The sequence below is a fragment of the Coregonus lavaretus genome (genome assembly GCF_964263955.1).
Source record: "Coregonus lavaretus genome assembly, chromosome: 2".
NCBI classification, from domain to species: Eukaryota; Metazoa; Chordata; class Actinopteri; order Salmoniformes; family Salmonidae; genus Coregonus; species Coregonus lavaretus.
The window spans coordinates 19903100-19919765 of NC_139989.1; the positions used below are offsets into that span (position 1 = coordinate 19903100).

The window sequence follows — 16666 nt, forward strand, 5'->3', positions numbered from 1 at the left end:
CTACAAGCCTTCACACTGAGCAGAGCCCCTCCCCCTCCCCACCTCTACTGGGCGTGTTTTCCTCAAACCAGGAAGCTCATGTCATCTCATGTCTAGGGCCCTGTGTTTTGGTTAATCATGTTAGATTACCTGGATTTGAACCTTTATTTAAAGCTTTTTCATCAAACTGTCACCTTTTCTTTTTATGTCAGATGGTCCAGCACCATCTTCAGACAATTGCTTTCATTTTTGGTCTAATTCTCATTTCTGGAAAAGGGTTAAAATAAAGGTTGAAATACAGGTAATGTGACATGATTAACCAAAACACAGGGCCCTACTCATGTCAAATGATCATATAGAGATGGAGAGAGATAACTATCTCCTTTGTGTTCCTCCCTGTTCCCGTTTCATTTCCTCTCACTGACCACGGTCTCACCTTTTCCCCACTCACGGCTTGGCAGAGGAATCACTCGATATCACCATGACAACAATGCAGACGACAGCACCGGTTTGTGTGTGTGTGTTTGTGTGAGTGAGAGAGAGAGAAAGAGCACTTAAAGCTGAAGTTCCTCCAGCAGCAGGAGGAAGGGCAGTACAGACGGCTTTCAATTACATCAGAGCATCTGGCACCACAAACGCACACAGAGAGAGAGAGAGAGAAAGAGAAATGCACAGACTGGGAGTACACCTGACTGCTCCATTTGCTGCATGTTGTAGTGTAACATACTGGCCACCAGGGGCACTGCAGCTCATCAGACATTACAGCAGCCATTAGGGGTTGAGATGAGAGGGGCATGGTGGATTTCTGTTCTGTTCTCAAACTATTCAATTTTTTCTGACACTGACAACACCTCTGCCATATACGATGTGCGTGTGTGTGTGACTGTGTGTGTGTGTGTGTGTGACAGAGAGGTGTGTGTGAGTGTGTGTTGTCCTTAAACCTCCTAAAACATCTGATGGATGGTTAGTGACAGATCAATATGTCTCTCTCACACTCACACACACACACACACACACACACACCCTTTTGCCCAAGAAAGCGAAGGTAACCTGCCTAAATGACTACCACCCCGTAGCACTCACATCGGTAGCCTTGAAGTGCTTTGAAAGGCTGGTCATGGCTCACATCAACACCATCATCCCGGAAACCCTAGACCCACTCCAATTCGTATACCGCCCCAACAGATCCACAGATGACGCCATCTCAATCGCACTCCACACTGCCCTTTCCCACCTGGACAAAAGAAACACCTATGTGAGAATGCTATTCATCACTAAGCTAAGGACCCTGGGACTAAACACCTCCCTCTGCAACTGGATCCTGGACTTCCTGACGGGCCACCCCCAGGTGGTAAGGGTAGGCAACAACACATCTGCCACACTGATCCTCAACACGGGGGCCCCCTCAGGGGTGCGTGCTTAGTCCCATCCTGTCCCAAAATATCATGGTCCAAACACACCAAGACAGTTGTGAAGAGGGCACGACAACACCTTTTCCCCCTCAGGAGACTGAAAAGATTTGTCATGGGTCCCCAGATCCTCAAAAAGTTCTACAGCTGTAACATCGAGAGCGTCAAACCGGTTGCATCACCGCCTGGTATGGCAACTGCTCGGCAGCCAACCGTAAGGCGCTACAGAGTGTAGTGCGTTCAGCCCATTACATCAATGGGGCCAAGTTTCCTGCCATCCAGGACCTATATACTAGGCAGTGTCAGAGGAAGGCCCAAAAAATTGTCAAAGACTCCAGTCACCCAAGTCATAGACTGTTCTCTCTGCTACTGCACAGCAAGCAGTACCGGAGCGCCAAGCCTAGGTCCAAAAGGCTCCTTAACAGCTTCTACCCCCAAGCCATAAGACTGCTGAACAATTAATCAAATGGCCAGATGGACTATTTACATTGACCCCCCCCCCCATCCTTTGTTTTTACACTGCTGCTACTCGCTGTTTATTATCTATGCATAGTCACTTTACCCCTACCTAAATTTACAAATTACCTCGACTAACCTGTACCACCGCACATTGACTCGGTACCGGTACCCCCTGTATATAGCCTCGTTATCAGGGGCGGTGTGTTCATTAGGGCGATATGGGCGACGCACTGCCAAACGGGAAAAGGAAGGGATTTTTTTTCTAATCAATTATATCACGGCAACAGTAGTTATCAGTGTTCTAATCTAGACGTCTGATCTGCCACTAAATGTCCAATCAGGCTAATGGCCCCGCCCCTTTTGGGGCAATTTCAGTCAGGTTGAAAATCGCCCCAGAAGTCTCTCATAGACTCTCATGTAAAATCTTTTTTTTTCAAATATCAGAGCTTTCAATACAATCTCTATGGGTTCCGGGAGGGCTTGCACTTACGCGCTTTCGTCATACGTAACATAACCATGAACGTAACTAAGAAAAGAGCGGGTAGCAGCGTCAATCAATTCACGTACTACTGTCAAGATGGCTAGCGTTCAGTGCAACTCGATTGTCTCTTTGAAAGAAGTTCCTTTTTGTCGGCGAACAAATCAAGATAAATTGGCAACGAAACAATTAGGACCTCCCAGACCAAATTTAATAATTCAACAGGTTTCTACTAAAGGGGGAAAGTCCTACAAAAATTGGTACGAACGAAAAACCTGGCTAGCAGGCTGCGATGTAGCTAATGCAGTCTTCTGCTACCCCTGCTTACTCTTTCACCCTGAAGGCGGCACGGCAGACAGCACCGCTTGGACAGCGACTGGTGTAACGGACATGCACCATCTTTCAGAAAAGATTAAGAAACATGAGCTGTCAAAGACCCACATGGATAGCTGTTTGAGATTGTCTGCTTTGGGGAAGTGAACATTGCCACTCAACTGGATGAGGGATACAGGCTAGCTGTCCGCCGCCACAACGATGAGGTTAGCAAGAACCGCCACATCCTCAGCCGGCTAATCCAGTGTGTGAAGTTTTGCGGAGTGTTTGAGTTAGCTTTGCGAGGCAAAGATGAAACTGAGGGCTCCACCAACCCTGGTATTTTTCTTGGACTTGTCAACTTTGTGGCACAATTAGATGAGGTGTTTTATGGAAATATATATTGTTTATGCAGTGTTGAGGAATGTGAAAGAACACCCTTGATTATTTTTACTGTGATAACTTATTTTGCTTTTGTAAGCCAACACTTTTGAGATCAGTCAATAAATGCTTCTGGTATTGACTTATATGCTGCCCCTGTCTTCATGTTGTTGCTGGACATATCTTTTTTAAAATGTGTGTAGGTCACCTAAATCATCAGAAAAATTGCCCCCCCTGAGAATTTTTTCAGGAGCCGCCACTGCTCGTTATTGTTATTTTATTGTGTTACTTTTTAGATATTTTTTTACTTTAGATTATTTAGTAAATATTTTCTTAACTCTATTTCTTGAACTGCATTGTTGGTTAAGGGCTTGTAAGTAAGCATTTCACGGTAAGGTCTACACCTGTTATATTTGGGGCATGTGACAAATAAAATTTGATTTGAATATGACACACAATCTCCCTTTTCTACAACCCCCCCACACAAACACACATCACTCGCCCTATCACATGATCTCTTTTGTACACAAACACCCTCTTCATCCACCACTGTCCAGCCACTGGATACAGTATAGATGGTACTAATCCCTGAAGTTGGAGGGGGTAATCCTTGTGTAATATTAGCAGACAGCTTGTGTTAAGGCTGCTGCTCAGCAAGCCTAATGGGGGAGAGAGGAGAGTGGCCATGCTGCTCGGGCCGAGTGGGGTGGTGGTGATGGACCCGCTGCTGGTGCTGCTGGCTAGTAATCCCCTCCGTCGCCCTGGCCACTTTGTCCTCTGAGTGATTAGTTCCTGCTGTGGGAACAGTGGAGACACGTTTTATCTGCCCTCATCCTCTCTTCATCCAAATGCCATTGTTCCCCCCCATCAGCCTGACCTGTTAGAGTGTGTGGAGTTAGGGAGTATTACTGTTGTATAGCACACTGGGTTAAAGGGGCAATCTGCGCTTCAAACAACAACAGCGGAGGAATGGGGCTTTTATAGGTTTTTATAAGTTCTTCAAGAATTAATGGCTCTATATCAAAGTTCAAAAATGGATATACCAATCCCAGATTGCCCCTTTAAAGGGATGAGTTGATTGAACCGAGAGGTACATCTTCCTGACTTCGAACGCTGATGTGGAACAGGCTGGTATTGTCAAAAGTATCCGACATGGCCATTAGGCCTACTGTTAGCGGTAATACCAATTATGGCAGGAATAGGGCCACTGTATTTTCTTAGCCAGTCTACCGGAACAGCAACTAGTCATGGCAGTTATATCACCGTTTGAAGCATTAGGAGTTTCAAAGCTGTTGTGTTGACTGGTGACTGTGTTCACCTGACTGGTAGTGGCTGTTGTTCCAATTAGCTCCACTGTCTGTCTGTGTGTCCACCTGACAGGTGGCTGTTGGTCCAATCAGTTTCATCTGTCTGTGTGTGTGTCCACATGACTGGGGGCTGTTGGTCCAATCAACTCCACTCTCTGTCTGTGTGTCCACGTGACTGCTGGCTGGCTATTGGTCCAATCAGCTCCACTGTCTGTGTGTCCCCATAGAGTCCAAAAGGCCCTCCTGTCCTAATCTGTCTTTCCAGCTGTCCCTCTAAGATCTCCTCTCCTCTCCTCTCCTCCCCTCTCCTCTCCTCTCCTCTCCTCCCCTCCCCTTCCCTCTCTCCTCCTCTCCTCCCACTGCCACTCTTACATCACACAAGGAGTTAATAGGATTAGCTGCTAGCTGCCGCTGGGCTCCCATTTCAGATGAGCTGAACAGATTATACAGCTTCAGAGTTAGAAACACACACTACTGCATCACACCGAATGACTGACTAGCTGGCTGATGGAATGACGGACGAACGGGGAGAAGTGGGGGCTGTGCGTGTGTGTTTGAGACAAGGGGTGATAACATGGAGTTCTCTTCTATACAAAGAATGCATGAGTTACGGCTTTATTTTGCTCGTTTGTGTGTGCGTGCGTGCATATGTGTGAGTGCGTTGTGTGTGTGACATTGCGTGCGTTTGTCCCTGAGAATGTCCTCCTCACCATTCTGAATGTGCTCCCCCCCTCCCCCTCCTCCTCCTCGTATACCAGATTGAAAGGGAAGAGAATGTCAATATGTACCCATAATGGGTCAAGGCCATGGGGCTGCAGAAATACACGATAAAGACGTTTTGTATTCTTCTGAAAGCTTGGTGAGCAACCCAAATGGCACCCTATTCCCTATATAGTGCACTATCTTTGACCAGAGTCCATCAGGGGTCAATTCCATTTAAATTCCAGTCAATTCAAGATGTACACTGAAATTCTAATTCCAATTCCAATTATCCTCAATGAGGAACATTTGTAATTGTAATTTGGTTTACTTTGTTAAAAAAATGTGTTGTTGTAATTTTACCCAACTTCTCCCACTTAAAAAGATGAGAGAGGCCTGTAATGTTCATCATAGGTACACGTCAACGATGACAGACAAAATGAGAAAAAAAAATCCAGAAAATCACATTGTAGGATTTTTAATGAATTTATTTGCAAATTATGGTGGAAAATAAGTATTTGGTCAATAACAAAAGTTTCTCAATACTTTGTTATATACCCTTTGTTGGCAATGACACAGGTCAAACATTTTCTGTAAGTCTTCACAAGGTTTTCACACACTGTTGCTGGTATTTTGGCCCATTCCTCCATGCAGATCTCCTCTAGAGCAGTGATGTTTTGGGGCTGTCGCTGGGCAACACGGACTTTCAACTCCCTCCAAAGATTTTCTATGGGGTTGAGATCTGGAGACTGGCTAGGCCACTCCAGGACCTTGAAATGCTTCTTACGAAGCCACTCCTTCGTTGCCCGGGCGGTGTGTTTGGGATCATTGTCATGCTGAAAGACCCAGCCACGTTTCATCTTCAATGCCCTTGCTGATGGAAGGAGGTTTTCACTCAAAATCTCACGATACATGGCCCCATTCATTCTTTCCTTTACACGGATCAGTCGTCCTGGTCCCTTTGCAGAAAAACAGCCCCAAAGCATGATGTTTCCACCCCCATGCTTCACAGTAGGTATGGTGTTCTTTGGATGCAACTCAGCATTCTTTGTCCTCCAAACATGACAAGTTGAGTTTTTACCAAAAAGTTATATTTTGGTTTCATCTGACTATATGACATTCTCCCAATCCTCTTCTGGATCATCCAAATGCACTCTAGCAAACTTCAGACGGGCCTGGACATGTACTGGCTTAAGCAGGGGGACACATCTGGCACTGCAGGATTTAAGTCCCTGGCGGCGTAGTGTGTTACTGATGGTAGGCTTTGTTACTTTGGTCCCAGCTCTCTGCAGGTCATTCACTAGGTCCCCCGTGTGGTTCTGGGATTTTTGCTCACCGTTCTTGTGATCATTTTGACCCCACGGGGTGAGATCTTGCGTGGAGCCCCAGATCGAGGGAGATTATCAGTGGTCTTGTATGTCTTCCATTTCCTAATAATTGCTCCCACAGTTGATTTCTTCAAACCAAGCTGCTTACCTATTGCAGATTCAGTCTTCCCAGCCTGGTGCAGGTCTACAATTTTGTTTCTGGTGTCCTTTGACAGCTCTTTGGTCTTGGCCATAGTGGAGTTTGGAGTTTGACTGTTTGAGGTTGTGGACAGGTGTATTTTATACTGATAACAAGTTCAAACAGGTGCCATTAATACAGGTAACGAGTGGAGGACAGAGGAGCCTCTTAAAGAAGAAGTTACAGGTCTGTGAGAGCCAGAAATCTTGCTTGTTTGTAGGTGACCAAATACTTATTTTCCACCATAATTTGCAAATAAATTAATTAAAAATCCTACAATGTGATTTTCTGGATTTCTTTTTCTCAATTTTTCTGTCATAGTTGACGTGTACCTATGATGAACATTACAGGCCTCTCTCATCTTTTTAAGTGGGAGAACTTGCACAATTGGTGGCTGACTAAATACTTTTTTTCCCCACTGTACATACAGTGAGGGAAAAAAGTATTTGATCCCCTGCTGATTTTGTACGTTTGCCCACTGACAAAGACATGATCAGTCTATAATTGTTATGGTAGGTTTATTTGAACAGTGAGAGACAGAATAACAACAACAAAAATCCAGAAAAACACATGTCAAAAATGTTATAAATTGATTTGCATTTTAATGAGGGAAATAAGTATTTGACCCCTCTGCAAAACATGAGTTCGTACTTGGTGGCAAAACCCTTGTTGGCAATCACAGAGGTCAGACGTTTCTTGTAGTTGGCCACCAGGTTTGCACACATCTCAGGAGGGATTTTGTTCCACTCCTCTTTGCAGATCCAAGTCATTAAGGTTTCGAGGCAGACGTTTGGCAACTCGAAGCTTCAGCTCCCTCCACAGATTTTCTATGGGATTAAGGTCTGGAGACTGGCTAGGCCACTCCAGGACCTTAATGTGCTTCTTCTTGAGTCACTCCTTTGTTGCCTTGGCCGTGTGTTTTGTGTCATTGTCATGCTGGAATACCCATCCACGACCCATTTGCAATGCCCTGGCTGAGAGAAGGAGGTTCTCACACAAGATTTGACGGTACATGGCCCCGTCCATCGTCCCTTTGATGCGGTGAAGTTGTCCTGTCCCCTTAGCAGAAAAACACCCCCAAAGCATAATGTTTCCACCTCCATGTTTGACGGTGGGGATGGTGTTCTTGTGGTCATAGGCAGCATTCCTCCTCCTCCAAACACGGCGAGTTGAGTTGATGCCAAAGAGCTCCATTTTGGTCTCATCTGACCACAACACTTTCACCCAGTTCTCCTCTGAATCATTCAGATGTTCATTGGCAAACTTCAGACGGCCCTGTATATGTGCTTTCTTGAGCAGGGGGACCTTGCGGGCGCTGCAGGATTTCAGTCCTTCACGGCGTAGTGTGTTACCAATTGTTTCCTTGGTGACTATGGTCCCAGCTGCCTTGAGATCATTGACAAGATCCTCCCATGTAGTTCTGGGCTGATTCCTTACCGTTCTCATGATCATTGCAAGTCCACGAGGTGAGATCTTGCATGGAGCCCCAGGCCGAGGGAGATTGACAGTCTACAATCTTGTCCCTGACATCCTTGGAGAGCTCTTTGGTCTTGGCCATGGTGGAGAGTTTGGAATCTGATTGATTGCTTCTGTGGACAGGTGTCTTTTATACAGGTAACAAGCTGAGATTAGGAGCACTCCCTTTAAGAGTGTGCTCCTAATCTCAGCTCGTTACCTGTATAAAAGACACCTGGGAGCCAGAAATCTTTCTGATTGAGAGGGGGTCAAATACTTATTTCCCTCATTAAAATGCAAATCAATTTATAACATTTTTGACATGCGTTTTTCTGGATTTTTTTGTTGTTATTCTGTCTCTCACTGTTCAAATAAACCTACCATTAAAATTATAGACTGATCATTTCTTTGACAGTGGGCAAACGTACAAAATCAGCAGGGGATCAAATACTTTTTTCCCTCACTGTATATATACACACTACCAGTCAAAAGTTTGGACACACCTACTCATTCAAGGGTTTTTCTTTATTTTGACTATTTTCTACATTGTAGAATAATCATGAAGACATCAAAACTATGAAATAACACATATGGAATCATGTAGTAACCAACAAAGTGTTAAACAAATCAAAATATATTTTATATTTGAGATTCTTCAAATAGCCACCCTTTGCCTTGATGACAGCTTTGCACACTCTCGGCATTCTCTCAGCCAGCTTCACCTGGAATGCTTTTCCAACGATCTTGAAGGAGTTCCCACATATGCTGAGCACTTGTTGGCTGCTTTTCCTTCACTCTGCCATCCGACTCATCCCAAACAATCTCAATTGGGTTGAGATAGGCGGATTGAGGAGGCCAGGTCATCTAATGCAGCACTCCATCACTCTTCTTCTTGGTAAAATAGCCCTTACACAGCCTGGAGGTTTGTTGGTTCATTGTCCTGTTGAAAAACAAATGATAGTCCCACTAAGCCCAAACCAGATGGGATGGCGTATCGCTGCAGAATGCTGTGGTAGCCATGCTGCTTAAGTGTGCCTTGAATTCTAAATAAATCACAGACAGTGTCACCAGCAAAGCACCCCCACACCATAACACCTCCTCCATGCTTTACGGTGGGAACTACACATGAGGAGATCATCCGTTCACCCACACCGCATCTCACAAAGACACAGCGGTTGGAACCACAAACTCCAGTTTGGACTCCAGACCAAAGGACACATTTCCACCGGTCTAATGTCCATTGCTTGTGTTTCTTGGCCCAAGCAGGTCTCTTCTTCTTATTGGTGTCCTTTAGTAGAGATTTCTTTGCAGCAATTCAACCATGAAGGCCTGATTCACACAGTCCCCTCTGAACAGTTGATGTTGAGATGTGTCTGTGACTTGAACTCTGTGAAGCATTTATTTAGGCTGCAATTTCTGAGGTGCAGTTAACTCTTACTTAACTTATCCTCTGCAGCAGAGGTAACTCTGGGTCTTCCATTCCTGTGGCGTTCCTCATGAGCCAGTTTCATCATAGCGCTTGATGGTTTTTGCGACTGCACTTGAAGAAACTTTCAAAGTTCTTGAAATGTTCCGTATTGACTGACCAACATTTCTTAAAGTATTGATGGACTGTCGTTTCTCTTTACTTATTTGAGCTGTTCTTGCCATAATATGGACTTGGTCTTTTACCAAATAGGGCTATCTTCTGTATACCCCCCCTACCTTGTCACAACACAACTGATTGGCTCAAACGCATTAAGAAGGTAAGAAATTCCACAGATTAACTTTTAAGAAAGCACACCTGTTAATTGAAATGCATTCCAGGTGACTCCCGAGTGGCGCAGTGTTCTAAGGCACTGCATCGCAGTGCTAGCTGCGCCACTAGAGATCCTGGTTCGAATCCAGGCTCTGTCGTAGCCGGCCGTGACCGGGAGACCCATGGGGCGGCGCATAATTGGCCCAGCGTCGTCTAGGGTAGGGGAGGGAATGACCGGCAAGGGATGTAGCTCAGTTCGTAGAGCATGATGTTTGCAACGCCAGGATTGTGGGTTCGATTCCCACGGGGTGTATGAAAAAAAAAGTTATGTATGCACTAACTGTAAGTCGCTCTGGATAAGAGCGTCTGCTAAATGACGTAAATGTAAATGTACCTCATATATGTGTGTGCGTTCGTTTGTTTGTGCATATATGTCCTAGAGTTCTGTGCTCTCTAGCCTCAGTGTGGCCTGAGGGTAGTGGTCAGACAGAGCTAGCACCACACAGTAAAAAGAAGCCACTCTACTTAATGCTATGTAGGTTTACACAAACAGCACAATGCTACGATAACATTCCCACAACAGCACGATAACCGAGCCGCATGCATGATCAAGTTTTACAGCACAAGCAAGATAGCCTTCATAGGGTAGTGTGGCACAATAAATGTTTATGTAGAACAATGTTATAGCACACAACCACGAGATAATGCTCCCAAATCGTTACTCTAACATCCATGACCATCCCACCGGGAAAAGACATCAGGTCTACATCCAGTCTTGATTGATATTTGATCGAGTTGTCAACAAACATTAATTCAGTGATGCAACGCTGATGGAACGTGATCATTTCGACAAGGTTCGGTGAAATGATGTGGAAACAATGTTGACAACGAATTGTGGTCCAATGGGGTGTGAGGTCAAACAAACAAAATGGCCGCATTCCAGGCTGACTACAATGCAGACGTCTGCCAGATCTCACTACGCCTGGCCCCATAATATGACTTAGCAATCTGATGCCCAACTGTGCAGTCGATGGCGTGGCACACAACCATTGGTTGACGCAATCAAATCAAATCAAATTGTATTTGTCACATGCGCCGACTACAACAGGTGTAGACCTTACAGTGAAATGCTTACTTACAAGCCCTTAACCAACAATTCAGTTTTAAGAAAAATAAGTGTTAAGAAAGTATTTACTAAAACTGAAGTAAAAAATTAAAAAAGAAAAAGAAAAATAACAATAATTAAAGAGCAACAATAAAATAACAGTAACGAGGCTATATACAGGTGGTACCGGTACAGAGTCAATGTGCAGGTTAGTCGAGGTAATTGAGGTAATATGTAGATAATAAACAGAGAGTAGCAGCAGCTTTAAAAATAGGGGGGGGGGGGGGGGGGGGGGGTCAATGCAAATAGTCCGGGTAGCCATTTGGTTAGCTATTCTAGAGTCTTATGGCTTGGGGGTAGAAGCTGTTAAGCAGCCTTTTGGATTTAGACTTGGCGTTCCGGTACTGCTTGCCGTGCGGTAGCAGAGAGAACAGCCTATGAATAGGGTGGCTGGAGTCTTTGGCAATTTTTGAGGCCTTCCTCTGACACCGCCTGGTATAGAGGTCCTGGATGGCAGGAAGTTTGGCCCCAGTCATTTACTGGGCTGTACGCACTACCCTCTGTAGTGACTTGCGGACGGAGGCCGAATAGTTGCCATACCAGGCGGTGATGCAACCAGTCAGAATGCTCTTGATGGTGCAGCTGTAGATCTTTTTGAGGATCTGAGGACCCATGCCAAATATTTTCAGTGTCCTGAAGGGGAATAGGTGTTGTCATGCCCTCTTCACGACTGTCTTGGTGTGTTTGGACCATGACAGTTCGCTGGTGATGTGGAGACCAAGGAACTAGAAGCTCTCAACCTGCTCCACTACAGCCCCGTCGATGAGAATGGTGGCGTGCTCGGCCCTCCTTTTCCTGTAGTCCACGATCATCTCCTTTGTCTCCCATCATTGTCGGTGATCAGGCCTACCACTGTTGGGTCGTCGGCAAACTTAATGATGATGTTGGAGTCGTGCTTGGCCATGCAGTCATGGGTGAACGGGGAGGACAGGAGGGGACTGAGCACGCACCCGAGGGGCCCCTGTGTTGAGGATCAGCGTGGCAGATGTGTTGTAACCTACCCTTACCACCTGGGGGCGGCCTGTCAGGAAGTCCAGGATCCAGTTGCAGAGGGAGGTGTTTAGTTCCAGGGTCCTTAGCTTAGTGATGAGCTTTGACAGCACTATGGTGTTGAACGCTGAGCTGTAGTCAATGAATAGCATTCTCATGTAGGTGTTCCTTTTGTCCAGGTGGGAAAGGGCAGTGTGGAGTGCAATAGAGATTGCGTCATCTGTGGATCTGTTGGGGCGGTATGCAAATTGGAGTGGGTCTAGCGTTTCTGTGATAATGGTGTTGATGTCAGCCATGACCAGCCTTTCAAAGCACTTCATGGTTACAGACGTGAGTGCTACGCGTCGGTAGTCATTTAGGCAGGTTACCTTGGTGTTCTTGGGCACAGGGACTATGGTGGTCTGCTTGAAACATGTTGGTATTACAGACTCGGTCAGGGACAGGTTGAAAATGTCAGTGAAGACACTTGCCAGTTGGTCAGCGCATGCTCGGAGTACATGTCCTGGTAATCCGTCTGGCCCTGCGACTTTGTGAATGTTGACATTCACGAAAAATACGAAAAATATAGATGAAAACTCTCTTGTTAAATAGTGTGGTCTACAGCTTATCATGAGATAATCTACCTCAGGCGAGCAAAACCTTGAGACTTCCTTAATATTAGATTTTGTGCACCAGCTGTTATGACAATTACACAACGGGTGGGTCTAATCCTGAATGCTGATTGGTTAAAACCGCATTCCAGCCGGTGTCTATTCCACAAGTTACCACCAGCTATATCTATGACGTTAAAATGCCTATTTACTCTGTTCCTTCTAACTGCGCAATCCACTGTCTCATCAACCCAGTCAGGCACTTTACAAACTTGATCTCCACTATAAAAAGCATCTAGACATTATCTCACATTTATTTTAGACTAACATTTAGTTTTTCAACAGCGGAGATTTGTATAAACCTTGCTGTCTGTCTCCGACATTTGCAACATTGTTTCAATATTCAAATTCGATCTCCTGCTGTCCCATAGTAATGAATGTGTCGGGAGTCGGGACGAGACAGAAAGGCAGGCAGTGTTTCTCAGCCGGTCTAAATCATGAATCAGCTGGCATTATTTTTTATGGATATATTTTTTTTTAAGTCTATTGAAAAAAGGTAAAACGAAATGCAGCTAATTTGCAGTCTTTCCAGCTTCAGTTTGAAGTGATTGTGTAACTGTAGCTGTGTTGTTGGCTAGCTCCTCTGAACAACAGTGTGCTGACGAGTGAGCACATTTTCTATGCCAGGCAAAATTGCGCCTCATTAGCTTATTGTTATGGATGTATCCAAATAAATGTCACTAGAAAACAGCTTAAACAAATGCAAATGCAGCTACTTTGCTGGCTGTTATTCTGGCTGAACTTTTTGACGTGACTGTAAGTTAGCCGTAGTTGGCTAGCTAGCAAGGGATAAGAAAGTTGCCAGCCAGTATGGCAATGGAACATTTAGAATGAAAGACTGGGTCGTCTATGATAAAGAACAAAAAGACTGAACGACTGGGTCACGTCCATAGATACAGAACAAAAAGAATGAATGACTGGGTCTCTAGCAACCCTAGATTTGTGTCAGGACTATATCTTGTGGAAGGATGAAATAGTACGAATAAATTAATACAAATAAAAAATTTTATGAAAATATGTCAATCATGATTTGAATATGTTGGTAACCCGTTGTATAAAAGTGATAATGCCCTAGAAGCCAGTGTTTGTTGGATATATTGGCACAGGTGTTGTTAGGCCCGAGACGAAGTCGAGGGCCGACAAACCGTGCCAATATATCCAACAAACACCAGCTTTGAGGACACAAATAAAATAAATAAATACAATTAAATAAATAATTAAATAAATTAAATAGACATAGACCGCCACCCCTTGTCTTACCGGAGGCAGCTGTTCTATCTTGCCGATGCACAGAAAACCCAGCCAGCTGTATGTTATCCATGTCGTCGTTCAGCCACGACTCGGTGAAACATAAGATATTACAGTTTTTAATGTCCCGTTGGTAGGATAGTCTTCATCGGAGCTCATCCAGTTTATTATCCAATGATTGCACGTTGGCTAATAGGACTGATGGTAGAGGGGGGTTACCCACTCGCTGTCGGATTCTTACAAGGCACCCCAACCTACAGTGGGGAAAAAAAGTATTTAGTCAGCCACCAATTGTGCAAGTTCTCCCACTTAAAAAGATGAGAGAGGCCTGTAATTTTCATCATAAGTACACGTCAACTATGACAGAAAAATTGAGAAAAAAAATTCCAGAAAATCACATTGTAGGATTTTTAATGAATTTATTTGCAAATTATGGTGGAAAATAAGTATTTGGTTACCTACAAACAAGCAAGATTTCTGGCTCTCACAGACCTGTAACTTCTTCTTTAAGAGGCTCCTCTGTCCTCCACGCGTTACCTGTATTAATGGCACCTGTTTGAACTTGTTATCAGTATAAAAGACACCTGTCCACAACCTCAAACAGTCACACTCCAAACTCCACTATGGCCAAGACCAAAGAGCTGTCAAAGGACACCAGAAACAAAATTGTAGACCTGCACCAGGCTGGGAAGACTGAATCTGCAATAGGTAAGCAGCTTGGTTTGAAGAAATCAACTGTGGGAGCAATTATTAGGAAATGGAAGACATACAAGACCACTGATAATCTCCCTCGATCTGGGGCTCCACGCAAGATCTCACCCCGTGGGGTCAAAATCATCACAGGAACGGTGAGCAAAAATCCCAGAACCACACGGGGGGACCTAGTGAATGACCTGCAGAGAGCTGGGACCAAAGCAACAAAGCCTACCATCAGTAACACACTACGCCGCCGGGGACTCAAATCCTGCAGTGCCAGACATGTCCCCCTGCTTAAGCCAGTACATGTCCAGGCCCGTCTGAAGTTTGCTAGAGTGCATTTGGATGATCCAGAAGAGGATTGGGAGAATGTCATATGGTCAGATGAAACCAAAATAGAACTTTTTGGTAAAAACTCAACTTGTCATGTTTGGAGGACAAAGAATGCTGAGTTGCATCCAAAGAACACCATACCTACTGTGAAGAATGGGGGTGGAAACATCATGCTTTGGGGCTGTTTTTCTGCAAAGGGACCAGGACGACTGATCCGTGTAAAGGAAAGAATGAATGGGGCCATGTATCATGAGATTTTGAGTGAAAACCTCCTTCCATCAGCAAGGGCATTGAAGATGAAACGTGGCTGGGTCTTTCAGCATGACAATGATCCCAAACACACCGCCCGGGCAACGAAGGAGTGGCTTCGTAAGAAGCATTTCAAGGTCCTGGAGTGGCCTAGCCAGTCTCCAGATCTCAACCCCATAGAAAATCTTTGGAGGGAGTTGAACGTCTGTGTTGCCCAGCGACAGCCCCAAAACATCACTGCTCTAGAGGAGATCTGCATGGAGGAATGGGCCAAAATACCAGCAACAGTGTGTGAAAACCTTGAAGACTTACAGAAAACGTTTGACCTGTGTCATTGCCAACAAAGGGTATATGACAAAGTATTGAGAAACTTTTGTTATTGACCAAATACTTATTTTCCACCATAATTTGCAAATAAATTCATTAAAAATCCTACAATGTGATTTTCTGGATTTCTTTTCCTCATTTTGTCTGTCATAGTTGACGAGTACCTATGATGAAAATTACAGGCCTCTCTCATCTTTTTAAGTGGGAGAACTTGCACAATTAGTGGCTGACTAAATACTTTTTTCCCCCACTGTACGTCCCCTATATCTCTGTAACTTCTTCATGCGAATGATGGGGATTTGGGCCTTGTCGGGTGTCTGAAGTAAATCCTTCGCGTCTGACTCGTTAAAGAAAAAATCTTTGTCCAGTACGAGGTGAGTAATCGCTGTTCTGATATCCAGAAGCACTTTTCGGTCATAAGAGACGGTGGCAGAAACATTACGTACAAAATAAGTTACAAATAACGCGAAAAAACACACACAATAGCACAATTGGTTAGGAGCCCGTAAAACGACAGCCATCTTCTCCGGCGCCATTCAGCAATGCAACGGCTACAATTTAGTCGGCCTGAAACACAACCAATGTCATGATATCAGTTGGTTCAGTGAGTCAGTGACAGTAGCCTACCAATACCATGAACTTGGTTGTCGCTCTCCTGCTTCCTGCTGCTCTCTGGTCTTAGAACATTAGTGACTCACACACAGCCCTGTCCTGAAATCGTTCTGTGTGTGAGTGTGTGTGAGTGTGTACGAAAGAGAGGTAATGTGTGTGTGTGTAAAAGAGAAAGCGTGGGCGTGTATATCTGTTAGCCAATGGTTCAGTTTCTCTCCATGTGATGTGTGACTGACAGAGTGTGGTTGTTTATGTGTGCGAGTGTACATTCGACGCGAGATCTTTTTTCCCCCTGTAGTTGAGTTACTAACTGAGATTCATTAATGAGGCATCATCGTCATAGCCAACAGAGAACACATGACATCCTAGGGCTGGACCATACAGTGTATGTCAGGCAGTCGTTGAGAAGTGGACATACAGAAGAGCGAGATCACATCAAAAACACAACATTAGAGACATGACACTGTCTACGTCCTAAATGACACCCTATTCCCTATTTAGTGCACTTTCTAGGGCCCTGGTCAAAAGTACTGCACTATATAGGAAAAAGGGTGCCATTTGGGATGCACACACTGTTCCGTACATGGAAGAGGCAAAAGAGAGAGAAATGACCTGTACCTGGTAGATCCGAGATGCCTCCTCTCTCCACTATGTGATTCCTGTAGAGCGTCTT

General features: G+C 44.7%; 1 protein-coding gene across 1 annotated transcript in view; it reads right to left on the reverse strand.

Annotated features, from left to right (window-relative positions):
* Nucleotides 1-14003, reverse strand: part of myripb (myosin VIIA and Rab interacting protein b) — a 56177-nt gene extending 42174 nt beyond the window's left edge. Inside the window, exon 1 of the mRNA XM_084184331.1 lies at nucleotides 13789-14003. Coding sequence (XP_084040457.1) covers nucleotides 13789-13849 — 61 coding nt within the window. The 5' untranslated portion in view covers nucleotides 13850-14003. The remainder of the gene's footprint in view (nucleotides 1-13788) is intronic.
* Between the last annotated feature and the right edge of the window lie 2663 nt (nucleotides 14004-16666).